The sequence below is a fragment of the Paraphaeosphaeria sporulosa genome, assembly GCF_001642045.1.
Source record: "Paraphaeosphaeria sporulosa strain AP3s5-JAC2a unplaced genomic scaffold CC84scaffold_15, whole genome shotgun sequence".
Taxonomy (NCBI): domain Eukaryota; kingdom Fungi; phylum Ascomycota; class Dothideomycetes; order Pleosporales; family Didymosphaeriaceae; genus Paraphaeosphaeria; species Paraphaeosphaeria sporulosa.
In genome coordinates this window covers 843972-867087 of record NW_017253374.1, presented here as the reverse complement: position 1 = coordinate 867087, position 23116 = coordinate 843972, and the positions used below count along the sequence as shown (strand labels likewise).

The following is a 23116-nucleotide window of genomic DNA, read 5'->3' as shown; positions in this document are numbered from 1 at the left end:
TGCAGTAGTGCGCCAATATGTAAGCAACATCCGCACCCCAGCCTTCGTAGCCTGGAAAAGGTCAAGAATTCAACATTCTTCATTCGTATGGAATGCTCGAGATGTTTACCGCCAGGCTTTTTCGGCTTCTTAACGCCATTGTAAGAGGCAGATCGAGCTCTTGATGCAAGACAGCAACTCGTGGTCGGTGTACCGTGTCGCGTTTAGACAAATATAGTTGAGCCGAGGCAGAGAAAAGCGGCAAGATACGTAGAATATGACTGGACCTGGTCGACCAGGGCTTGAAAAGCAAGCGAGCTTGACAGCCCTAGCAGCTGCTCGCGATGGATTGGACTATTCGGACCTGCTATCGAGGTTGGTGCATGGCAGCTACACAATGCACGAATGAAGATCTGAACCACCGAAATGAAAAGACAACAACAATCGTCTCAAGTTGGTTTATTCGCTTGTACCACTGACTGTAGTAGCAACCGGTCACGTACACATCCAAATTTCAGTTTGGCTTAGGAATACTTGTTCCACTTGTCAATGATATTCGCTAGGTGTATTTGTGTACTGACCAGGAACATGTATGGCGCAGAGATCTCTCCCGAGACGTTGAATCCCTCAGACCCCGGTGCCAGGTACCACAGGCTAAAAGACGCGCCCAATACTCCCAGTTCACGAGCCGGATGAGCACTATGGAACGACTGCATCAAATTTGTAGCGCTAATCTACCGGGTAGTAGTGGTCGCGTGTCATCGAATCGGCAAGTGGTATGTATGCATGGTTTCTGGCTATTTGCGCTATCCACCCACACTGCAGCTCGTGTATGGCCGTCGATCATGGCATCAACATACATGAGTCGCTGCAATAGATAGGTGCACAAAGGTATCCTGGTGCTCGGTTTGGTGTTCGAACCTGTGATATAGATGCGCGCGGCTAGTCCGCTGATCAAAACTATTCACAATTCTTGTCTTCTGGGGTGAGTCACCTCTCGTCTCGTCGAATTGACCACACTCCACACCTAGGATGGCGGGATCGCCAGCAACGACAGTACTCGTTGTTACAGCATTTCTCTTCGTCATAATCTTAACTCTTTTCGGTTGGCGCATGTACGAAAGAGTGAAGCGAAGACGGTTTCGATGGGACGACTATAGTATCACACCAGCTACTGTATGTCAGTGTTCAGTGCTCAAACCCCAGACTGACCCCAAGAAGCTGCTTTCACTGGTAGAATGGTCTCTTGTCATAGCTGCGACCACGTATGGCCTCGGCAATAACACCATCTCATCTTTACAATACTCCAGACTTCACGCCCACCATCTTCTTTTCGCTTCAGAACTACTATGGATACCGGCTACAGCTCTCGTCAGGATCAGTGTTATATTCGCGCTCCTCCAACTCAAACAAGGTCGTCCATGGCGGATCACGCTCTCCCTCCTTATCGCCGCGCAAGTCGTCTTTTGCATTATCGACCTGGTCTTTCTGGTAGTGCAATGCATACCACTGGCTTACATATGGAGCGAGCCGGTCGATAGGGATGCTGTCTGTACTGCCAGTAGCGCAGTACTTGCAGGCCAATACGCACATGCTGGTGTCGGCACTGCTACAGATCTGGTCCTTGCTTTGGCGCCGTTAACCTTCGCGCAGGCAGGGTTGGTCCCGACCCGCGAGGGAATTCTGGCCATTATACTCGTGGCCTTGGGTCTTTTAGCGACAACGTGTAGTATCCTGAGGATCACGTTGCTCAAAACTTCTGCAGCCTCCAGTGACGTCCGACAGGACGCTATGCGAATCACCTTCTGGTCTCTTCTCGAAGTCCAATCCGCTCTCATAGCCGCAAACATCGCCTCGTTCAAATCTGTTCCGCCGCCACCCCCACGTTCATCGCACCACTACCCTTCCGGTCGAAGGCGCCGCCGAAACCCGAAATCTCGCGGCACATCCTCTCTCTCACGCACCGATTCGTACCAGCTTCCTTCGCTTTCGATCTCGCTCACGCAGTCGAACAAACATAATCTGGGTCTCGACACCAACGTTTCGTCTTTGACGGGGTCCTCGACACTAAAAAGATCACGTAGTGAAGACATCATCTGGCCAAGGGAGTGTAACGTTGAGGGGAGCGACGAGGATGGGCACGAAAGTCCATTCCATCAGATCATTGCTGCGGGAGGTATATTGATGACTACTGAGTTGGATGTGAGGAGTGAGATCTTGAGTCGGGGTGGAAGCAGCGATGGAGAAAGGGTGAGCAGAGAAAATGCAAGGAGGGAGGAATGGGCAATAGCGGATGATGGCGAAGGCGTAAGGGGTGATTGGAGTGCAGTATAGGATACTGGAATTCCCACTCACAATTCCATTTTGCATCGATTGCTATATAGACGCTGACTTCTCACAACGGACCCCTTAGTTACCAAATGCCAACTCTCCGCAACGCGGGCATCACACGTGGCGAGGTTCGAGTGCGTTACTTGCCACGATCCGTTTTACTGCTAATTGGATATTTGCAATGCACTGTTCTCCACCCTTGTTTTCAAACATGCTGCTTAAAATTTTCAAAAATGATAACTTATATCTCTCTGATCAACTCGCTACTTGGGTGGGAGAACAGCATCAGTAAAGTCTGTGAAGCCATCTAATACAACGGCTAACTATTTCATGCGGTTGCAAGCATATACCTTCCCTGTCTCGCGATATGCGAATGCTCATATCTCACCGGTCGATTCAGTAGCCTGCTAAATGTTTACATCAAACTCCTTGCCGATACAAAAGTCAACCCTCGACCACCCCTTCACGCCATGGAGGATATCATTGATATCCTCCATTGTGACCAAGAAACGTTCCAGGATGACCACGGTTTTCGCAATTTTCTGTCTTAGGGCTGTTTCAGTTTGAGAGGGTGCTATCTGAGCTTCTCGATCATTGTTTTCTCTGATGTGAAGTTCGTTTTTAATCGCTCGCTGGAGATCTAGCGCTGTTTTCGCAGCCCTAAACTTGAAGCGGTAATGAAATAACTCAAGTAGGATGAGTAAAATGTCCCTAACTAGAAGTCCTCCTGTGGCTGCGACCGCTCGACCGGTCTCTGGAGCTGCTACCAGCGTCACAGGGGGGTTGATAAACAGGTCGTCGTGGAGATGAGCATTCTCCATCGCACGGCGTAATCCCCTGGCGAAAGATAGCATATCCCGTCCGAACTCCCCAAAGCACCGCAGGGCTATCCAGGCAGGGCAATACATATCACCATATTCCACGATAAGACGATCCGCCACTCCTGTGAAGCAGATTTCATAGGCCTCAAGAAACTGAAGAATCGGATGCAGGTTCTCGAAACGGACACGTGTGTGGAACCTATCGCATAGGGAGCATACTATCTCTGCAGCATTCACATAGCCTTGTTAGAAAATATACATGTAAACAATGGAAGGAGGCAAGATATTAACTCACCACAGTACCCATCTGGCCACTCGTTCTGAAAATTCACGCTCCTCATCGCATAGTTTCGAGACTCCTGCATCTCTGTCGCATATTTTCCGGTTGGCATCTCCTGACCTGGTATCGCCTCGCTCAAAAATGCTAGCCGGATCTCCTGGCTCTTCTCTAGAATCTTGCGGCCGTGCCATTCAGCGTTGCCCTGAGTATACACGACTTTTCCAGCCTTCTCAGAAACTACTTCGAAATGCGGTTCTTCGCCTTCTCGTGTCTTGGTGGGCGCTTTCCACATGCGTTGGCGCACTGCAAGAGGTACGTCAATGCAATGCTTCCATAAGACACATATGGCGCGGCAATGAAGCAGGTCAGTGTAGGGTAGGTGAAGAAATATGGAATTCAGAAGTTCCGGGAGGGAGAAGAGCCTGGAGCTGGCGCTGGTAGGATCGTCGAGGGTCATATCGGTTGCGGATGAATCGGCGAGGTTTGATTTTTCCGCAAACGGATTCCACAATGCAGCGTGATTAAAGGGAGTTGCTTATATAGACAAAGAAAGAGGGAGAGAGAGAGATTACTTGGCGGAGCGGCTGTGAAGAGCGGCGGTGACAAGTGCGTCAAAGCATGCTTGACGAGTCATAGTGCACGTCCTTGAAACATGCAAACGACCGCCCACTGTCAATCGTGGCTCATCAAAGACGTTCGCTCAGACTGTGTGTGTCACAGCCGAGATCTTCAATAGTCACAGTCACTGTGCCGCCCGTCTTTGTGAACGACGCCGCCTACCCACTATGAATAGCCCTTTGTTCTATTTCCCCATCGCCACTCTAGTAAAACCAAGAGCACTAGACAATCACACGGTAGCAACTCCACTTCGCCTTCTTTCCATGTACCCAAAAGATCGTCATAGTATTGAAAATCATAATATTTTGTAATTTTCTATCCGCAATACGCATACGGATCGAGTCGGCCGTTCAAGAAGTAAGAGGCAAGATTCTTGGAAGCTGGCGGGTATCTCCTTATACAAGGCACGGTGAAGCAAAAAGGTAACGGGAGGCCAGGTATGCGTTCCGCGTCGAAAGGAAGTACGAACGCTTTCGCGTGAGCTCCGCCATCCGCAAAGCAAGTGTCAACTCTTGGGTATGAAAAAGAAAGGGGCAGACCAGATACGCGCTCTGCATTGCAACGCAGTGCGTACGACCCTGTCCGAACTCTGACATCCGCAAAGTAAGTACCAATCCCTGGGTATCTCCCTGTACGGGTCGTGTCCAAACCAAAAAGGAAGAAAAGGGCAGACTGAACATGATATCGTAGCAGGTGTCGTACGATATCGCCTCAACTCCAACTCCAAACGCCGGTTATTTGTTCCATTCATCTTAGCAAAGTCCAACTCAACGCCAGCCCTTGGATGAAGCAAAGTCAGTGAACGACACTGCACCAAGCCCTGGGTTCACTTCTTAGAGTGATTGGTCGTTGAATCTTTACGCGCTTTCGCTTCTACAAGCCGTGTCAACTCCTCGGACTGATATTCCTCGATGTTCTCATGAATGTATTCCACAGACGTGAGCATCTCCTCCACACTCACGCGTTCCTGCGTCATTCCGGGACTCGGAGCCCTCCAGCAGTCTTCATCAGCGTCCCACACAGGCTCCAGGAATATACCCGTTGATCCGGCGAATGTTGTGGTGAAGTCCAGCTCGCCTGGTACGATGGACGGCAGCTCATACTCATTGAGGAACCTGGCGTGCGGGACGGGCGTGTCGAAGAGTGGGGTGAGGTCCCTCTCGGCGTGAAGCCCATTTGTGAGGTTGACGGAGCTGGATGGACCGGCGACTTTGTTTCCAGCACCGACGTCAAGAGAGACGTTGTCCTTGTTGGGACCCGCAAGCCCAGCACCGACGCCGGAGCCGTTGCCCTCATCAGTCAAGTCGACAAAGTTTTCAACCGATGGGATCGCCACGTGCGGGTTTATGCTCGAGAGGTGGCCATATCGGTAGGTAGTCGAAGCCAAGTACTCACACATGCTGAACGGGATGTGGTTGAGCTCGACTTCGCTCATGTGCACGCCATCACGCAGCCCCTCACTGTGGCGCGTGTACCTGTGAATGTAGTTCTTCTTCTCTTGTTGTTCCCTCCGGATGCGCTCCTGGGCGCGGAGCTCGGCTTCTTGGAGCTGTGTGCGGTGCTGGATCTCTTGCGTTGAGCACGGGAGCTTATGTGCGTTATGGTAGGACTGCTTGGTAATGCGGGCATTATGGTGCTTGCGGAGTAGAGTGTCATTGGAGCGATGGGACCTCTCTGCGTTCAAGGGATGGGATGGGGCGAACGGACTGAAGGGCCTGGGTTGAGTCTTCCTGGGCATTGCCGGGTCGCCAAGATTTTGATACGTGACATCGTCAGACTGGGTCCCCTTGGTACTGGACGGGCCGCTGAATTTCTGATACGGAACGTTCTCGGTTGAGGGATAGTTTCTTGACACGTTCGGGACATCGAACGGGGAGATGGGGCTGAAAGGTCTGGGCTGGGTCTGCTTGTGGATGGCCGGACCGCTATCGGGTTGAGAGGGGACCATAGGGTGTCCAATTGCGTTACTAGGTAGGAAAGGTGAGAAAGGCCTGAATTGAGTCTCTCTAGGACCGCTGATGTGTTTAGATGGAACGCTCTCGCTTGAAGGTCGATGGCTAGAAACGCAGAAGGGATTGATCGGAGCAAACATGTCGATGTATTGGGGCCGAGTCTGCTTGGGGATGGTCTGGCCGCTGAGGGGCTGAGACGCAACCATAGGGTGCTCTGTCGAGTTCTTCGGTGGTGGAGGCGGCGGCATCTTGTGGGAGTCCGGTTCCGTGGATCCTGTGGCACGAGGCTGGACTTGGAATTGCTGTTGGAGAGCGCTCAGCTCCTCAGAGTTGGCGCGCTCCATATCGACCCGCATAGCTTGCTTGCAAGCTCTACGTGTTTCAGGTATACGGCCTCGACGCGAACGCTTGGTAGATTTCTCGGGACTGGCACTTCTTGTGGTGCGCTTTCCAGTTTGCGTCGGCTTGTATTGTGCGGTTTCTCGCTCGACCCTCTGGAATTCCTCGTAGACTGAGATGTTCTTGCGTGGGTGCTCTTGTTGCGAGGCTTCGCGTTCGATCTTCTGAAACTCCTCGTATACCGAGAGCTTCTTTTGCGGTTGCTTCTCTTGGCTGCTGCTCCTTAGGGCCCGATGCGTGTGTTTGCTAGCCCTGCGTTCTTCGGCGGTGCTGCCGCGACGCGCAGGCTTGGTGGATTTCTCCGGGCTGGCGCTCCTCTGGGTGCGCTTTCTCGTTTGCGTCGGTTCGCCTTGTGCGGCTTCTTGCTGAATCTTCTGAAACTCTTCGTAGACCGAAAGATTCTTCTCTGGACGGTTCTCGGGGCTGTTGGGCTTGCCTCGCAGGCGTTGCACCTTGCTCTTACGTACCTCTGCGGCTTGGAGCTCTCGCATCAGTTGCTCGTCGGCCTCTTTGAGCTCGAGCCGCTCCTGCTTGCGGAGCGCGTCGGCAGGGCGTTGTCTCTTCGTCGGCGACGGTTGCGGTAGGGCGCTCTTTGGCGGTGAAAGACGTGGGCGTTTATCGCGAGGTGAATCGCTGTCGGAGGTGATGTCGACGAAGTCATCCCGCTTTCTCTTCGTGCGGCTTGTGTTTGGGTGAGGGTGAGTTCCCCCCACCGCAAACAGGTCCACAGGCGGGAGACTCCGCTGGTGCTGGGGCTGGAGAACGCCGTACAAGGCCTACGCCGCGTCAGCGCCCCCAAGTTACCACAGGCTGGACTGTCGATACTTACACCAGCTGCCTCCTGCGCGATCTGCCGAGCCTGCACGCGGTCTCTCTCAAAAGTGTCCTGGGCAGGACTCGTGCCGGTTTGCGGCATTAGGCCGCGCGGGGATTGCATCGTGCTTTGTACGTCTGTAGGGGATCAGAAGTGGGATGTAGAGGAAAGGGGATTACGACGTCGTGCTGGGCGTGTTGATATGAGACAGTGAGCTGTCGTCAGAGGCAACCGAGTGAAGGCAGGTACCGTCCCAGAAGTGAATACCCTAAGTAGCCCCATGCGACCTTTTGATGAGGGATTGTGCCCAAGTAAATGTCATCTGGGAGAAGATATGAAGAAAGGATGTTGTCCAAAGTTTTGATATCCTGAGTTACCCCAAGCTAGCTTTTGACGAAAACGCAAGACTGAGTGCCGTAAAGCATGCAGAAGCTCAGATGATATCTCGTTAATCGATCCTGTCTTGACTCCGTATCCCAAACAAATGCCGCTATGATGATACACAATTGACCTGGACCCTCCATACGCCCCTGAGGAGGCCTGTCCCAGCGCGCAAGCCCTCGCTCTTTTTCTCCGATGCCATACGAATACTGTCGTCTTGTGCCGCCTTGCATGTGCTCGCTCATACGTAACCTGTGGTGCCAGTTAGCGTAAGAGTACATGGTCTGCACGGATGTAAAGCATTTCTTACCTTTTCGCGCGCCCTGGAAGAAGAAGCGCACGATGAAGACCTGCAGCCCGGCCATGGTAACCATCAACCCCACCTCCATCATGCTGAAGTTGAAGATCCGCTTCTCGGTGCTCTTCACAGTGCTGAAATTCCGGTTCTCCCTGGTCCTGAAGTACTTCTGGTTCCTGCTGATGGTGCTCAATTGGGCGCTCAACTTGAGGATGCTCTCCTCGAGCACGCTCGTCTGCTCCGTTCCGGCTCCCTGCTTGCTCGGCAGCTGCGCGCGGACCTCGTTCTCGACCTGTGGGGCGCCTGTGTTAGACATCAAGCCTTTCTCATATCTTGAGTTGTATTGTGAAATCCAGTTTTGAAGTTGAGGAGGGGTTAGGGACTCGAAGAAAGAAGTATCGGGGATGATAGTAGGATGGAAAGGTGCCCGTACCGCGATCTCGAAGTCCACCGTCTTTTCGGCGAAAGTGCTCATCTCGTTGTTGAAGCAGAAGCGATACTCGCCCTCGTCGTTGGCCGTGAACACGAAGTCGCCCTGGCGCTCCTTGGTGCCGTCCAATATCACCCTGTCGCCGGGGCCGGTAACTGCGTAGTCGACGTCAAAGGAGCCGCCGGATTGGACCTACGGACGGTGTCAGCTGCGTCTTCCTAGAGGGTGTAGGCAAGCGTACGGCGAAGTAGAAGGCCACCTTGGTGCCCTTGGTCTCGACATTGGTAAAGAAGCAAGCCCGCTCGTGGGGCTCCATGCGGTATGTGAGGGCCGTCGCCGAGACCGCCGTCGCGCAGTAGGCCAGCAGGCCTGTCAGAGCTGCAAAGGTCCGCATCGTGGTGGTGGTTGCGTTTGTTCGACACGCGGGCCTTCAAGTCGTTCCCAGGGTTGACATGCGACGTTCCAGGTGTTCGTTTCGGAACAACGTCGGCCTGCGGCGGAGGAGGCGGATTGACCAATCAGAGAAGGCGTCGGCCCGCACCTCCAACCTACACACGATCGCATTCGAGAGAAAACGTCCAGAGGATTGTGATAACATTATTCTTTATGATCGGATGATGTATGCTCGTTTCGTTCCATAATGCAGCCCTCACGCCCCGCCCCGCATCCAAAAACACTCTACCGTGCTAGCCCTACTCTACGTGCTCAACACCAACCTTCACATTCCAATCCATGAGAACGCACTCTGTGGTGTCTATATATGCACAAGAAGCATTCCGAGTTCAAATAAAAAGCAAGCAGTCGCTACCAGACTGCGCCGCACACCTTGGGAATGAATATCAATCCCCGCAAATAAAACGTACATGCCGCCTGTACACCCCTTTACCGGATGAAGATGGAATCGGACTTGCCCCAGAAGCTCCGCGTTTTGTTGGCGTGATCCAACCCGATCGCTATATCGTCCCGATTGCCTATCAGGTCCCAGAGAATCTCGTCTACCGAAAGTTAGAAACGTGTTCGACTGTGTGGTCAAAATGAACTCACCATCGTCAATTGGTTCCGGTCTCGAATACGACGCCCTTGAGACCAGAGTCAACTTGATCTTGTCAAACTGCTTGCCTTTGATCTTCGTAAAATCGGAAAGACGTTGCTTCGTGTCGCTGAAAGCCTCGCCCTCCTTGAGGGAGAATTGGAAGGGAATACCGTGGACCTTCGATACGTCTTTGTCATAGTGGAACGCCGTGATTTTCTTGGTTGATTCGTCATCAGGGAAAGCCGCAGCGTACAGTTGCAAGTATTCGCCAATGCCCATGACCTGAAAGTCAGGCGCGAGTGACTTGTAAAACTTATTGTTGTGGGCTTCGAATACGCGTACTTTCTGCATAACCTCGTCGCTTATGTTAGCCTTTTTCTGCAAAGCCTCCAGAACATCTGATATGCTGGCGTTTCGCGGAATCATCAGCTGGTATTGCTCCTATCTTGTATTAGCGCGTACTGCTTCCGCCAGCGTAGGAAACATACCTCTTTGGTCAGACCTTCTGGCAGCCACGTAATGTTCAGAGCCTTCCTTTGCTCCAACTCTTTCAAGCTCATGTCCAGTACCTCGTAGAACAGTTGATCGGATCGGACCATCGTGTTGCCGCCGTAGGTATAGGGCCCGGGGAAGAGGATGCTATTTAACGTGCCCTGCTGTGAGAATTTGATCGCTTGCTTTGGTTTTCCGGCGGCATTGACTGTAGTAAACCGGACATGCGTAGGCTCAATCTTCAGGTGTTCGGCGACCTTTGTGGAAAACTGCTCGTATGTCATCTTCTTACTGAGAGTTAATGTGAAGATGGGCAGTTGCGTCGAATCGCCTAATCGGGGAGCGAATTCCACTTGGATGCGGTTCAGAAGATAGTCGTAGAAATCTTTGGCGTTAGTGTAACCGCCAGAGCCCGTGATCTGGGTCATCTCCTTATCTGACAGCGTCTTCTGCACTGTGATGATGTCGCCATCCTGGATTTCTGATTGAGCAAGAGTCATCTTGGGCTTCATGCCCTCAATCATGTTCTGTTTTATCTCCTCAGATAGCTGGAATTGAGTAGATGCGGGCCAACCCATGACCTTGCAGATTTGTGGGCCGAGGTCGACAACCTTGTCCAAACTGGACGCATAGACGTTGCCAATTCCAAACAAGCTCTGAGTTTTGGCATCAAAGTGCTTGAGGAAGAGCATCAACGTCTTGCTGCCTTGTAGGTTCTTCGCGTCGATAAAGTCGCCACCGAACACAGGCTTGCCATCTCCGTCGCGCTCCTCGGCCTTTTCGATCCAAAGTCTCATTGGTGCGGTCTTCGTGCCGTACTTCTGACATGCCAGATCCATCGACATCTCGAGAAAACTAATGGGTACGTCGGGGCGCGTGGTTCCGTTCTGTCGGTTAACCATGGACCAGGGTCGGAGCATATCAGCCTCCGTTCCGAGCTCTTCGGCCATTGTGTTCATGAACTCCAGTATGGTAGTTGCCTTGAGCACACGATGCACCTTTGGGTTCGCGTCACTTTCCGTTTCGGCTTTCCAGGGGACGATGTCGAAGCCTTGGTGAAGCCGGAATTCTCGCTCGGAGGCCACAGCGACTTCCATGTACAAATGTGCTTCTTCGCGTTCTTTCCGCCTACGTTCGAAGGCCGCTTTTTCTTCCGCGACACGGTCGGCAAGATGTTGAGGAGCCTTGACTTCGATCCCAGGCAATAACATTTTGTCCAACCGACTCTCCCTAATGTACACCAACATGTAAGCACTCATAGAGCGTTTGGCCGACCAGGTCCGCGTGTAGGGATTTCGCTGGCCAACGTTTCCATTGGCCTGTGTGTAGTCTCCACCGAAATTCTCTTCCAGTGCCTCGCGATCTGTAGCCCGAGTGACTCGGTCATCGTCGAACTTGTAGAAGTGGCCTTCTTTCTCGGGCTTCAAGAATGCGTAGTAATGGCCTGCGTTCAGGTCACCGCTATGCACCAAGACGCCGTGCAAATGGTAGATCCAGGGCTCCGATCGGTCGGCGGTTTCGGATAGGTACGGCGAGGCGTCCCAGACGTCAGGAAATTCGTAGCGGTCGTTCACTTTCATCATGGCGTCGCGTTGTATATCGTATTCGAAGCGCTTCAACTGGAGATGGAGAACCTGGGGGAACGACTCGAAGATGACGCCCTTTCTCGCATCTTGTAGGCCGTGCCCCTCAGCGTGGTACTTGTTGTCGCCATCCATGGTCTCGACCTGTATGTAATCCTTGAAGCTGTCGTCGAGGTTCTTGTTACCGCTGACGTTCAGTTGGATATCCCAGAACTCTTCCATCCGCGAGGATTCGTAAGCCACATTGATACAGCTTATGTATGTCTTCATCTTGCCCACGAACATCCTCTCGAGGGCGCCTTGAGCTTCGGTTCCCTTCATCTTTTCGTCCAGCTTGTCCATGAGCACACGTGATAGTTCCTGCACATCTTGCTGCTCAAAAATCTGCTTGGAGTCCCATCCAAACGAGTGTGTCAAATCGGTAGTCGCCACGGCATTGTTGGACGTTTGTAGGAGGTAGAATAACCGCTGGAGAGCGAAAGCGCTGTCGGTGCGGTTCTCTTCCTTTTCGGTTGGGATCTGGTAGACGGCCTGGCGGAAAGCATTGGTAAAGAAAAGCGACTGCAGGAGGGAATTCAGATAGCACGTGGCACCCTGGTTCTTGAGCCCAACCATGCCCGTTTCCTTTTTGGAGTCATAATTAATAAAATTGTGCCACAGAACGCCCGTCGGGTCCTTGAGCACGCGGACGTAAGCTGTGACGTTTGCCATGTTGTCCTCGACCATGGGCCGGCCTCTTTCATCCCAGCTCGCCGCAAACAGCCTCCTAAGCTCGGCAAAGCGCGTGAAGCCCCAATCTCCCTCATCGGCGGTGAAGCGGTGTGTGGCGGTGTGTGTGATGTACATGGACGGGTCGTTTGGGTTCCAGAGGACAAGCATGAACTGCACGCAGGCGTACCAGTCCTCGGGTACCTTCTTCTCCTCAAAGCCCTGCTCGAGGTAGAAGGAGGCAAAGTCGACGTTGTTGCCAAAGGGGAAGAAGAGTATGCGCCAGGGAGAGCCGCCGCAGTCGAAGACAGGACCATGCTCGCGGCGGGTGAGGGTCCGCCAGTCCTTGATCTCCCACGTGCAGTACGTCTCGGCCTCAGTCTCCTGGTCGGCGAGCTCGGGCATGTGCTTCTTGAAGAAGGCGTCGAATTCGTCGGCGCGGGGCTCTTCGTCTGCGTCGGCTTCGTCCATGGTGTCGTCACTGTCGGCGGTGATGATGGCAACATGGTGCTTCTCGTCGAAGTCGGGCTCGACGACCATGTCACTCCCGATCTGAGCAGCACGCGGGGTCAGCGGCGGCGGCGTGTCCGGGGCGTCGAGGGCAGCTGTGGCGGCATGGGAGCTTACCTGGTCCATGGCTGCGGCGCGCGGCGGGTGCGGTCGCGGGAGCAGAAGGGCGCAGAGGCGACGGGCGGGTCGGTGGAGGTGCAGGGCACTCGGTCTGGGTCACCCGGGGTCGCAGGAGCCTTGGAGTGCGCGCCAGTCGCAGGAGGAGGGTGGAGCGCAGGCCTGGTGCAGATGCGTGGAGGAAACGGACCTGCCTCGCTAAAAAGGTGGCGGTGGTGGAGTGGACAATGACGATTCGCCGCCGTGCCTGCAGACGCCCGTGCAGTGTGCGAGCGCGCGAAAACAACAACAACAACAGCGCCGTCGGCGTGCGAGGGCTGCGAGCGTGGCAGTCGCGTCTCTGGGCAGTGCGGGAGGGAGTCGACGTCCAGCGAAGCCTCTGTGCAGAGTGCCGAGGGCTGCTGCGAGTCGTGCCCTGCCAGTGCCAGTGCCTGCAATCAGGCCCAGGACCAACGTCATGCTGCCGCGCAAACACTGAGACTGCCGCAGCGAACGCACGCAGGCCGCCCGGTCCCACTGTAGCTCCTCGACATGATGGCGCGCAGGATGCATCGCCGCACCACTCGCGCCGCACGCCTGCTGTGACCGGCCACCGCGCGTCTATGCAGCTCGTCGAGCAGAGTTTCGCGCGCCGACGCTGACCTGTGCTCCCCACCTCTCCTCTTGCCCGAGCTGCCATGGCGATGGCAACCCCGTGTAGGGCGCCTTGGATGCGCGCACCCCGCTGCAGAAGCTTGACGCGAGCTCCCTCGCACTTCTTGTGCCCGCCGGGCCAGAGAAGAGCTGCCCATGCCGCCGCCGCGGTTGCACACGCACCCGCATGGCGTCCGTCATCGGCCCTGGACGAGTATGTCGTGCCCGACGTCCACCACGACGCTCCCCCGTGACTAGGACATGGTTGACACGTATTCGTAGATGGGTCCAGCGCGAGGCGAGGCCCATCAGCCTGCGCCGTCTGACCTTCTTCGGCCGCACCCTCACCCAGTCCCGTCTGCTCGACGGCGCCAACTACTGCCGCTTGGAGCTGCCCACGCGGTACTGCGACCCCCCGACGTGCTGCGGGAATGCGTGCTGAAGCCCTGCAGGATAGCCCACCGTCTTCGCGACATCCAGACGCTGCCCTATGTTGTCGTTGCAAACCCCCATCTCGCCCACGTCTACGAACTGTACCTCACTGCCTTCGAGCGCTTTCGCCGCGTCCCAGAGATTCGGTCCCTCGATGATAATGAGCGGTATTGCAAGATATTGCAGGAGACGTTGACGGAGCATGCGACCGTCATTCCCAGGCTGGCCCTCGGTGTGCTGGAAGTGCGTGGCCTGATGCGGCCCGAGGAGACGGACAAGTTCATGAACACCATGCTGCGATCGGTACGATCACCCTTCTTGCCGCGTAAACGCGGAACATCAAGTAACATGGGCAGCGCATCTCTCGCCGTGTCATTGCGGAGCAGCATCTGGCGCTCACAGACACCTTCAATTCCCCATGGCATTTCCCGCACAACCAGCCTGAGCACGACCCCCACGTTGATACCGTGGGCGAAATCTTCCTCAAGTGCAACGCCAAGGAGATTGTCGAGCGTTGCGGAAAGACGACGCAGGAGCTCATCAAGGCTGCCCACGGCTCTCACGTGCAGCTCCCAGACATCCATATCGAAGGCCATCTTGATGCCACCTTCCCTTATATCCAAAGCCACCTGGAGTATATCATCGGCGAGCTTATCCGAAACTCAATACAGGCTGTCATCGAGAAAAAAAAGTACCACGGTGCCAAGCCTCCACCAATCGAGGTGCTCATCTGCGAGACTTCGCAGCATGTAATCATTAGGATCTCCGATCAGGGCGGTGGCATCTCCAATGAGATTCTGCCTCACCTATGGAGCTTCAGCAAAGGTCCTCGACACCAAAAACGACTGCAGAATCTGGCACGTGTACCTAAATTACTAGGTACCCTGCAAGAGTTGAAGATGCCTGGGACCCAAGCCTCGAAAGATCATGACAAGCATGACGGTGGCTCTTCGCTGTCAAGCCTGACCAGCCGCCCACCAGATCTTCGCCTCGGCATAGGACTTCCCATGTCAAGGGTGTACGCGGGTAAGATCTCTCCTGCCGGACAAGAGATGATAGTCTAACGTGTTTTCTTTTTAGAGTATTGGGCTGGGAGTCTAGAAATACACAGCCTCGAGGGCTTCGGTGTCGATGCCTTCCTACAAATCTCCAAGCTCGGTAACAAGGACGAACGGTAAGCTGTGCTTGCAGTCTGTGACTATGGAGAGCACCTGCTAAGTTGCTTTAGGTTGACAACAAGGGCAAGCATGGACGCCATTTAGAACGCAGTTCCCCAAAATGCATCTTCTGACGATGCAGTCGCCCAGCAGCCCAAACACTTGCACTCTGACTCCCCGTGCATTGCTTTCTCTAGCGACAATTGGCTGCATCAATCAAGGACCGGCTTGGCCGTTGTTATTCCTTTTGTCCACCATTATCGTCATCGAGCCAGTGTCATGTCACATACCACCTCTTCTTCCACGGAGACAACGAACGCACATCCTTTTACTCTGCCGAGCCCTCGGGCTACACCGGAAAACTACGACTTCGCGATGGACCGCCTGTCATCCGTCTACTACAGGGACCTGTCCGCAAATGGACTGCAGCTAAAAGGCCTGCAAGGGGAAGGCAGGTCGAGTGCTATCCAGGTCTACTGTCCAGAAGTACGACGATCCTGCTTCAATAACAATTCTCCCATCAGTCATCTAGACTCAGTGTCCTGCTGGAGAGGCTTCGACATGAAACAGGCGGAGGAGATTTTTTCATGGGAGTTTGTGTTTCGCAAGGCGCTGGAAGAGCAAATCGCAGGTGAGCCAGCCCACGATATTGTGACATTCATTCAATTCCAGCGGCAAGTCAAACAAGCAAAACCTGACAATTCAAGTAGGCAATATCCGCAAATTACTCCCCACGGTACCGGCTGTCGGCGATGACATATCCACGGTTACGCATTATATTGACGTAGACTTGGAAAGTCTTGTGCATGCGATGCTTGAATATTACTATCTCGGTTAGACCTACGTCTACACTTGTTCATGACGAGGCTGGCCTGACATGACTTAGACAAGCTTGACCAGCGACGACCCGAGAGCGCGTGGGCCCTGGCCAATGGCGACTTGCCTGGTTTTGCGTACAATTTCGTGTGTACACGCGATTGTTTCATCGATACTTGCTCTCGTTCTTGCGTACAGGTTGACCTTCTCTTTTCGCCGTCCTTGTCATCGATCGTGGGCGAAGTCATCTGGCAGCGGCCAAACATTGACTTCAACAATCTGCCGAACAGTCTGCCTCCCGGAGCGCCATATATTATCCACCCCAAATGGCGCTCGCCTGACTACGGCAATATGTCTGGGCCACGTTTTACCGTCTTTCCTGGCAACGCTGACTTTATGGTCGATTCGCATTGCTTGGCCTTTGAGTGAGTTATTCTACGAACAACTATTAGGGAGATTACTTGTCGGTGCACATTATGCTAATACTCTAAGACAGAGCGTCTCATGCAGGACACACATATCTGTTCAAGGCCGTTGTACCCCATGTCGACATATCGAGCCCGGCAACTCCCATCTTGGAAACAACCCTCACTGCCAAGACAACAGTGCGTTTCCCTGCAGGAGTCCGATTCCAGCGTACCAGCCGTTACAGCATCAAGCTCTCGGTTATGATTCAAACCGAGTCACTCCAAAGCGGCGACATTTCGTTCAGACTATCACGGCGGGTGGACAGTATGTCGCCGGAACCAAAAGTCCCTGCTGTAAACCACCCAGTCATGACTCAGGGTGTAATCAATGAAGCAAAGGCGGTACTAGAAAAAAGGTCGGCTGTTGCAGGCCCTAGACTTCCATCGCTTGCGGAATGGAAAAAGGACAGTACCGCCCGCATAACCGCTGCGCTGGACGAGCATATCAGCAGCATTACGTCTACAGATAATTATTCGGATGCACACTATGACGACAGAACTACTAAGCCGAAAGCAAAGAAACAGATGGCAGTAAGCTCGCTCATCGACGGGACACCATCCAAATCGACTCGGTTTGCTTTGCACGAACTCGATGATGAGGGCACCCCAGAACTCACAGTGAAACGACAACGAATCTGGCCGAGTGAAGAGGTGCGGTCGACATTCTCTGACGCCATGTATTTCATGACCGACGGGAACAATGCTCCAGTCGATGCATGGACTGATAAACACATGGATGGTTCGTAAAATGGATCGCGTTCTTGCACCGACTGTTCGCTGACTCGACAGATTTGGGACGTCTCTCCACCACGTGCGTAGGTGAAGCTCAATCCATTTATGCTATCAAGCTCTCGACGCCAACCAAACAATCGTGCATCAATTCGGCACCCGCACACGGCTCAAAATCTCGTGCATACACTACCAGTACCGGAAAATCACGAGTCATGCCTGGCCTTCGCAAGAAGGGCAGTGTGAAACGCATGTTGTTTAATCACCCAGGACGGGCTCACCTTGATTCACCAGTTGAAGCAGACACGTCTACCGTAGCCTACGAGAAGTTTTTGCCAGTCAATCCTGAAGACCTGAAGCTGTCACCTGTTGAAGCCTGGACTCCTGATCAGGCGACTATTCAACGGAACTACGATGAGTTCGTCCTGAAATCGAGGCATTTGAGGCTGGATTCAGATGAAGCTCGGGAATCAAAGGAGTACGATAGCTTCTTCTTGAACAGCCCGAGTGGTGCGAGCTCGGTATCTGACGGGGTATCGGCGATGTCGCTGGGCGCTGACTGATGTTGGGTGTGGTCTGGTCGGGGAAGTGGTTACGGTTATGTTATTGCGCTGTGAGCGCTGAGTTCGCTTTAGCTATCGGATCATCGGGGTCGGATTGGGTGCATCGTTGCTCGAGCCAGTCCAATTCTATGTTTACTTTCACTCAAGATCGCTTGCTGACTCACTCTCTGTGACGTACTACAGTAGATGAGGAAAGAAATGGGAACATCGGCGCGAACCTCCTCCTGTATTGACTCACTGTATAATACGATATTTTACTCATTATGATAGGTTAGCGTGCGTGTTCACAGTAGGGTGCGTTCTCACTCCTTTTGTCGGCTACGGTGTACGATTCGTGGAATTTAGGCAACCAAGGCAACCATAAGCTGGGGCCTGTATGGTACACAAGTTGTTTCTATTTGAAGGAACCATTATTTGCGACCCGACACCAACATCTATTTTTTGTGTCCCATCATTCGAAATTCCATAGCTGCATTCACAAGCACCAACCCACCACGATGGCCGACCCAGCCTATACTGCCCAACCTCTACACACCCCAGAGCTCCTCGAGCTCATTCTGTCTTTTCTCCCTCCACACGCCCTTCTCCTCGCTCAACGCACGTGCAAGACATGGCACAATCTGATCACGGCGTCGCCCACGCTGCAAACGGCACTGTTCCTCCGCGCATCGGCATCTCAGTCCCCAGACGCCTCATACACGCTCAATCCTCTCCTCAAGTCCGCCTTCCCGTTCATTCTCTCGCCCAAAGAACTGGAACGCGCTCAGCAGGCGCCCGACTGGGACGTCCTCTGGGGCGACGTGGACGTCCCCGCGCAGGAAGAAGCCACGGTCAAGCCGTTTGTGTATTCGCAGCTCAACCGGCGGCGCGACGCTTTCAAGAGGAAGGAGGCAAGCTGGCGCCGTATGCATCTGTGTGATCCGCCCGTGCGGACCGTCGTGTGGCGGCACGAGGGCTATGGCATGGCCGGGCACGTGGTCACCGAGTGCGTGACGGGGTTCGGCGCCGAGGCGGCGCGGCGCGCGGGGAGCTGGATGAAGCGCGATGGGGAGGACGTGCGGCTCGAGCAGGAGGAGGGGCTGCGCATGGGCGTGCTGTACGACTACCTGTTTGCCAGCGCGTGTGGGGGCGGTATGCTTGTGGCGTGGGATGTTGAGTTTGGGGTTGGGGGGTACCCCGGGCTAGAGGAGGTTGTGAAGCACGCGCAGCGGGATGGTGATTTGAGTCTGGCGAGGTTGATGCGGGATCAGGAGGAGGGTGGCGGTGACGGTGACGGGCGGGGAGTGACGCTGCTGGTGAAGCAGCAGTACAGCGGCAGCTGCGTTTTTGAGATGGGCGAGGAGTTCCCGCAGTTTATGAGCGAGGGGTATTGTACGGTAGGACTTGCGCCGAAGGAGACTGTGCTGCACAATATGTGGGACTGAAAGGTGGGCATGGGGGTTGGGGGCGGTGGCTCACGCGCAACGACGGGATCGCTGAGCGACATGCTCTATCTACATAGTCGTTATTCATTATACCATAAGTCGTGATAACTCCCTCTGAAAAGGTTTCAAACTGCCTCGCCAATCACATGAAGGACAGCAAACCCCAAGCGCCTTTTGAACATCGAGATCTCAGCTCGGGGTATCTCTTACGTTGGTCATACATGGTGGCCAAAGCCCGCGTATTTCTCATCCAACTTTTACGCGTTGTTCATGGCTCCTTTGCCTTTTCCAAACGCAGACTCTTGCGCTATCATCAACACTTCTCTCAGCCTAGTCTCAGCCTTCGTGAGGTCTGTTGGGGCATTCGTCCTGGTGTCAGCGGGTCGAGGCCACGGAAGCCATGCTGTGATTGAAGACAATGTGCTTGAGCGCGCTCGCGACGCATTCAAGCTGTTGAGAGATGCGTTTCGGCTATGTGAAAAGGCAGCTTTGGGAGTGGCTGTCTGCGGCCGTAGTGATAGTCTGCTTTCGGCACCTTCAGGAGTCTCCTTGATGGTCGACGAAGTGTCGAGCGAGAGATGGTTCGATACCTGTGGAGAAGGGACCGTGATGACAGGATGGTCGTTCGACGAGTTGTGGACAGCCCAGGCGGGTCCAGGCTTCGCGTCTACCGTCTGACCAGAAGGGCCTACCTCGCTCTGATCTACAGCATGGTTGCTGGGTTGTTGCTTCGCGCTACCGCCGCTGATTACGCTCTTCAAGCTCCCATACGCCGACTGGCTCCTCTTCTTGCTACTTGCTGCGCCTCGTGTCTCGCCGGCCAGCCGCTCGCTGGAACTGCTTGCTTCAGGCACAGCCGTCAAGGTGTTGTCGGCTGCTGCCCACCCCTGGCCAATGCGTGATATGCGGCCTCTTCCCACCAGAGCACCCACGCCTGCCGCCCAGCCTGGACCGGTGCCTGTGATCTCGCCTTGTGGTGGCAGATGGGCGTCGTACTCGTCCGCCAGGCTTAGCCTGCTCCGCGCGCAGATCTCAGCAATGGCGTCAATAGCATCTCTGATCTCAGGGTCGACAGCACGGAGGATCGCCGAGAAGGAAAAGTCCTCAATGGACGGCAGCCTCTCGGTGCGGCCTGCCAACCCAGCCGACAACGCGGAGGGGTTCTGGGATCCGTGCCCATTCATGGCGGGATAGCGGGGCGAGCTGACGCCAGACGGGTTACGCGAGGTGTGCCGTGAGCCTGAGTAGGTGCGCACCACGACGGGCTGGCTCGACAGGGTGGTGTGGCTCGAGGCCGATTTTGCCAACTTGGTGTTGGGGGTCGACGATGCGTGGGCCTGGAAGGCGGGCGCATTGAGGGCGCGCAGGGCGGCACTCTGGGTGGGCGGCAGCGTGTTGGTCAAAGTGGTGGTTGCACTGGGCACCGAGCCTGCGCTGGCGGCGAGGTCTTGCAACGGTTGTTCGTGTGCATCGACGGGCGACGGCGCGTGCGTCACGATGGCGGGCGGGAGAGCCGTCGGCGGGCCGCTGGCACTCCACAGCGTCGAGAGCACGCCTAGCGAGACCGACTGGCGCGTCGTCGTCGCCGGCGTCACTGCGGGCGGGAGCGTGGCAGCCGCTGCGGAGGCTGCAATGGCAGCATGGACGCCATGCTGGGCGTTCGGAGGGGCTCTTTGAGCAGCACCAGAAGACGGCAGGGCGCCGCGTGCTTCATGCACACTGCTTGCGGGGCGTGAAATGGTGGCAGAGTCGGGCATGGTGCTCATCGCTATCCTGCAGCTGCGCGTCAGTCCTGCATGGTCGCTTCGCACACAGGTCGAGTCTCGTGTCGACGACGGCAGTGTGAGAGCGGCATGTGTTGGCCCATCGCTGCATCCAAGCCTTGGCGCCCTCTGTCCTACCGTTTCTTCGGAGAATTTGCTGCACTGCCAACTGGCCATTATCTACATGTTTGGACTCGCGTCGTACTTCTGATGCTGTCTCCGCTTTGTTCGACTTTTTTCTGTCGTCAAGTGTCGCTCGGTGGTATCCGCGAGAGAGCAGACTACTTCGCCACAGCAGCTGCAATCGAAGAGCTGCAGCGCCAGAGGGTGTGGAGCTGTCTCGATCGGGATGGCAATATGCAGTGTGTGCGTAATGGCTAGAGCAGTTGCGTCAGGACTTGGGACCTTCTCTGCAATGACAGTGGCAAACGCCAATATATCTGTTGCTCAAAAAAGTATCTCGTCGTCTGATGATCCGCCTTGCATAACTTCTAGCCGGCTGCTCAGCCATAAGACCAGGCCTCCAGGCAGCTCGTCCAATATTTGCATCTCCGCTTTGATATTCAGCATAAGCATGCGTTGCAACTCCGCCCGCCACGCCGGCTCTGAGCCGTACTCCCTGCAAATACCCCATTCCAGCATATGGTGCGCCTTCTTCCTATCCCTGGCCGTCAGCTTCATGACGCCTTGGGCATCTGCTAGAGTAGCCGTTGTCGTGTCACCTTCGTTACCCGATGCTCGGTCAATGTGGTGACTCTTGACACCGATCCACTGTAGATTCGGCAAGTTTACTCCGGGCGTATTCCCATGTGCAACGTTCTCGTGAGCGAGACGAAGTGAACCGTGCTTGTACGTTGACATGATATGGATTCCATCTGGGTCCAAGTCGACAAGTGCGTGCATCGAGATTTGCGGGAAGTCATCAGCAAGGTGAAGAAGAAATCTCCTCGATACGACATCAGGATAACCTTTTGCCTACGATCGTCAGCAGAGATCTTCAAGCTCCTTCCTTACGCACTGTGAGGACGAGACCTTGTGTGCCAAGCACTTTCCAGAGAGGCGAGCTAAGCACGGAGCGAAATGTTGCCTGCAGATGCGTGAGCTAGGACGTAGAGGCTACCATTAGTCTCACCTCCTTCTCGATGACAAGGATCCAGTGAACAGCTGACATGTCTAGTACATCTCCAGCTTGTATTGTGGGTACCAATATACCCTAGCAAAGAAGTCAGATCTGTAGAGGATATACGATCGAAAAATCACCTCTGGTTCGCTCAAGCCACGCATCGAAGTTCCGTCCGCTCGACTCAAAACGAAGTTACCTGCTACCAAGCCCTTTGCTGCGGCAGTCTGCGCGGTCAGCTTTTGTCTGAAGGCAGCAAGCGTAGCGGCCCGTCACCTACCACGTTGAGAAGTGATCTCGGCACCCCGAGAGTACACGCTATGTCATCAACATATCGGTCTACCACAGGCTGTTTGCCGAACAGCTCAGGGTGTCTGTAGTACATGTCACTGCAAAGATTAGTTCGAGGTTCCAGACTGGCAGGTGTTCGTTACCGTTTGGTTATAATAACATCGTCGATGAGGCAGCCGTGGATGAGTTCTAGGATTCGTACGACGATGGCTGCGAAGGGTCAGTTGAAGCAGGATAATCCATGACACTACTCACTGAACCGTCTTGCATCTTGTGCATTGTTTCCCGGATAGCTGATTTCTATATCCCTTGCAGATGGGATCGTGCCTGCATCCTGGTGCCGTCGGCTGAGGCCTGAGCGTGTCTTCAGATTGATGGTGAGTTGCTCGTTCCCTGCGAGCAAACCATCCACAATCCTTTCCAGCATATCCTCTATTCTTCCGATGATACAATCCCTAGATTTATTAGATGTGCCAACGTAGAGTCGGTAGGCAGTACCTGTCCGGCACAGGTGTAACAGGGCCATGTGAGCTTTCGCCATCCTCGCCGAGTTCCGTAATTGAGATTGGCTGGCTGTCTTCTAGGTAGCCCTGTAGTATCTTGTCGTCTAAGTTCTGTTCCGACGGATCCCATGAATAGCTGTCCGGGGGCGACGGCAAGAAGGGCTCGAAGAGTAGCTCGTCAGCATCTGCATCAACAGTAGCATCCATCATGAGTGTGGTGTGTCGGAAATCATCAATACAAATGTTGTTGCATTGCCATTGCAATGGTCAGCAATGTGAAATTAGTCTCTGTACTGTGCACTTGCGGCCTGCACTCGTGCAGAAACGTGTGAAGTTAGTCGCGACTGTTTGGTCAGTGGTGAGATCAAATGGAAGGTGCTACCACGCTTCCTTCTGCTTCGAGCGCACCCAGACATTCTGAGCAGGTACAAGCCCTCCGGAGGTCACTAGCGAAACTGGCCCACTGCAATTG

At 54.4% G+C, this 23116-nt stretch overlaps 9 protein-coding genes across 9 annotated transcripts; 4 read left to right on the top strand and 5 right to left on the bottom strand.

Moving 5' to 3' along the window:
• Positions 1-1200: 1200 nt before the first annotated feature.
• CC84DRAFT_1050301 (uncharacterized protein) lies at positions 1201-1845 on the top strand (the record flags this gene model as incomplete). The annotated part of the gene is made up of 1 exon (XM_018173462.1): positions 1201-1845. A coding segment is annotated over one exon (645 nt), but the record flags the coding sequence as incomplete, so codon positions are not given.
• An 872-nt stretch (positions 1846-2717) lies between these two features.
• CC84DRAFT_1210353 (uncharacterized protein) lies at positions 2718-3868 on the bottom strand (the record flags this gene model as incomplete). Its single annotated transcript, XM_018182286.1, has 2 exons — positions 2718-3373; positions 3427-3868. 2 exons carry the CDS (start codon positions 3866-3868, stop codon positions 2718-2720), a joined length of 1098 nt encoding a protein of 365 aa, XP_018029880.1.
• Positions 3869-7544: 3676 nt separating this feature from the next.
• CC84DRAFT_1169607 (endosomal cargo receptor) lies at positions 7545-8770 on the bottom strand. The gene is made up of 4 exons (XM_018179700.1): positions 8545-8770; positions 8307-8495; positions 7886-8165; positions 7545-7827 (listed from the first exon to the last, which is right to left on the bottom strand). The coding sequence occupies exons 1-4, from the start codon at positions 8695-8697 to the stop codon at positions 7817-7819; spliced, it is 633 nt and encodes a 210-aa protein (XP_018029879.1). The 5' UTR covers positions 8698-8770; the 3' UTR covers positions 7545-7816.
• Positions 8771-8891: 121 nt separating this feature from the next.
• CC84DRAFT_1131493 (ubiquitin carboxyl-terminal hydrolase 21) lies at positions 8892-12931 on the bottom strand. The gene is made up of 4 exons (XM_018175899.1): positions 12747-12931; positions 9825-12671; positions 9348-9777; positions 8892-9298 (listed from the first exon to the last, which is right to left on the bottom strand). Exons 1-4 carry the CDS (start codon positions 12753-12755, stop codon positions 9186-9188), a joined length of 3399 nt encoding a protein of 1132 aa, XP_018029878.1. The 5' UTR covers positions 12756-12931; the 3' UTR covers positions 8892-9185.
• Positions 12932-13456: 525 nt separating this feature from the next.
• CC84DRAFT_1104086 (alpha-ketoacid dehydrogenase kinase) lies at positions 13457-15073 on the top strand (the record flags this gene model as incomplete). Its single annotated transcript, XM_018175041.1, has 6 exons — positions 13457-13593; positions 13662-13781; positions 13832-14114; positions 14168-14837; positions 14892-14985; positions 15040-15073. 6 exons carry the CDS (start codon positions 13457-13459, stop codon positions 15071-15073), a joined length of 1338 nt encoding a protein of 445 aa, XP_018029877.1.
• An 85-nt stretch (positions 15074-15158) lies between these two features.
• Positions 15159-17583, top strand: CC84DRAFT_407542 (uncharacterized protein). The gene is made up of 5 exons (XM_018186076.1): positions 15159-15599; positions 15679-15801; positions 15855-16209; positions 16281-16990; positions 17041-17583. The coding sequence occupies exons 1-5, from the start codon at positions 15248-15250 to the stop codon at positions 17541-17543; spliced, it is 2043 nt and encodes a 680-aa protein (XP_018029876.1). The 5' UTR covers positions 15159-15247; the 3' UTR covers positions 17544-17583.
• Positions 17584-17885: 302 nt separating this feature from the next.
• Positions 17886-19095, top strand: CC84DRAFT_407517 (uncharacterized protein). The gene has a single exon (XM_018186075.1). The coding sequence runs from the start codon at positions 18041-18043 to the stop codon at positions 18965-18967; it is 927 nt and encodes a 308-aa protein (XP_018029875.1). The 5' UTR covers positions 17886-18040; the 3' UTR covers positions 18968-19095.
• Positions 19029-20793, bottom strand: CC84DRAFT_1169604 (uncharacterized protein). Its single transcript, XM_018179699.1, has one exon. The coding sequence runs from the start codon at positions 20722-20724 to the stop codon at positions 19225-19227; it is 1500 nt and encodes a 499-aa protein (XP_018029874.1). The 5' UTR covers positions 20725-20793; the 3' UTR covers positions 19029-19224.
• A 367-nt stretch (positions 20794-21160) lies between these two features.
• On the bottom strand, positions 21161-22931 carry CC84DRAFT_1157593 (DNA topoisomerase IV, alpha subunit). Its single transcript, XM_018177021.1, has 8 exons — positions 22640-22931; positions 22397-22596; positions 22285-22351; positions 22131-22239; positions 21991-22077; positions 21863-21943; positions 21749-21817; positions 21161-21705 (listed from the first exon to the last, which is right to left on the bottom strand). Exons 1-8 carry the CDS (start codon positions 22852-22854, stop codon positions 21178-21180), a joined length of 1356 nt encoding a protein of 451 aa, XP_018029873.1. The 5' UTR covers positions 22855-22931; the 3' UTR covers positions 21161-21177.
• Between the last annotated feature and the right edge of the window lie 185 nt (positions 22932-23116).

Bases quoted from the DNA above. Each gene is read 5' to 3' on its own strand.
- CC84DRAFT_1169607 (XM_018179700.1), bottom strand. From the start codon at position 8,697: ATGCGGACCTTTGCAGCTCTGACAGGCCTGCTGGCCTACTGCGCGACG. The intron at 8,496-8,544 runs GTACGCTTGCCT...CACCGTCCGTAG, and splicing joins AGGTGGCCTTCTACTTCGCC to GTCCAATCCGGCGGCTCCTT. The intron at 8,166-8,306 runs GTACGGGCACCT...GGCGCCCCACAG, and splicing joins CGGTGGACTTCGAGATCGCG to GTCGAGAACGAGGTCCGCGC.
- CC84DRAFT_1131493 (XM_018175899.1), bottom strand. The intron at 9,778-9,824 runs GTATGTTTCCTA...AATACAAGATAG, and splicing joins CAGAAGGTCTGACCAAAGAG to GAGCAATACCAGCTGATGAT. The intron at 9,299-9,347 runs GTGAGTTCATTT...AACTTTCGGTAG, and splicing joins ACCGGAACCAATTGACGATG to ACGAGATTCTCTGGGACCTG.
- CC84DRAFT_407542 (XM_018186076.1), top strand. From the start codon at position 15,248: ATGTCACATACCACCTCTTCTTCCACGGAGACAACGAACGCACATCCT. The intron at 15,600-15,678 runs GTGAGCCAGCCC...CAATTCAAGTAG, and splicing joins GCTGGAAGAGCAAATCGCAG to GCAATATCCGCAAATTACTC. The intron at 15,802-15,854 runs GTTAGACCTACG...GACATGACTTAG, and splicing joins GCTTGAATATTACTATCTCG to ACAAGCTTGACCAGCGACGA.
- CC84DRAFT_407517 (XM_018186075.1), top strand. From the start codon at position 18,041: ATGGCCGACCCAGCCTATACTGCCCAACCTCTACACACCCCAGAGCTC.
- CC84DRAFT_1169604 (XM_018179699.1), bottom strand. From the start codon at position 20,724: ATGCCCGACTCTGCCACCATTTCACGCCCCGCAAGCAGTGTGCATGAA.
- CC84DRAFT_1157593 (XM_018177021.1), bottom strand. From the start codon at position 22,854: ATGATGGATGCTACTGTTGATGCAGATGCTGACGAGCTACTCTTCGAG. The intron at 22,240-22,284 runs GTAACGAACACC...TAATCTTTGCAG, and splicing joins GATGTTATTATAACCAAACG to TGACATGTACTACAGACACC. The intron at 21,944-21,990 runs GTGATTTTTCGA...CTTCTTTGCTAG, and splicing joins GTGGCTTGAGCGAACCAGAG to GGTATATTGGTACCCACAAT.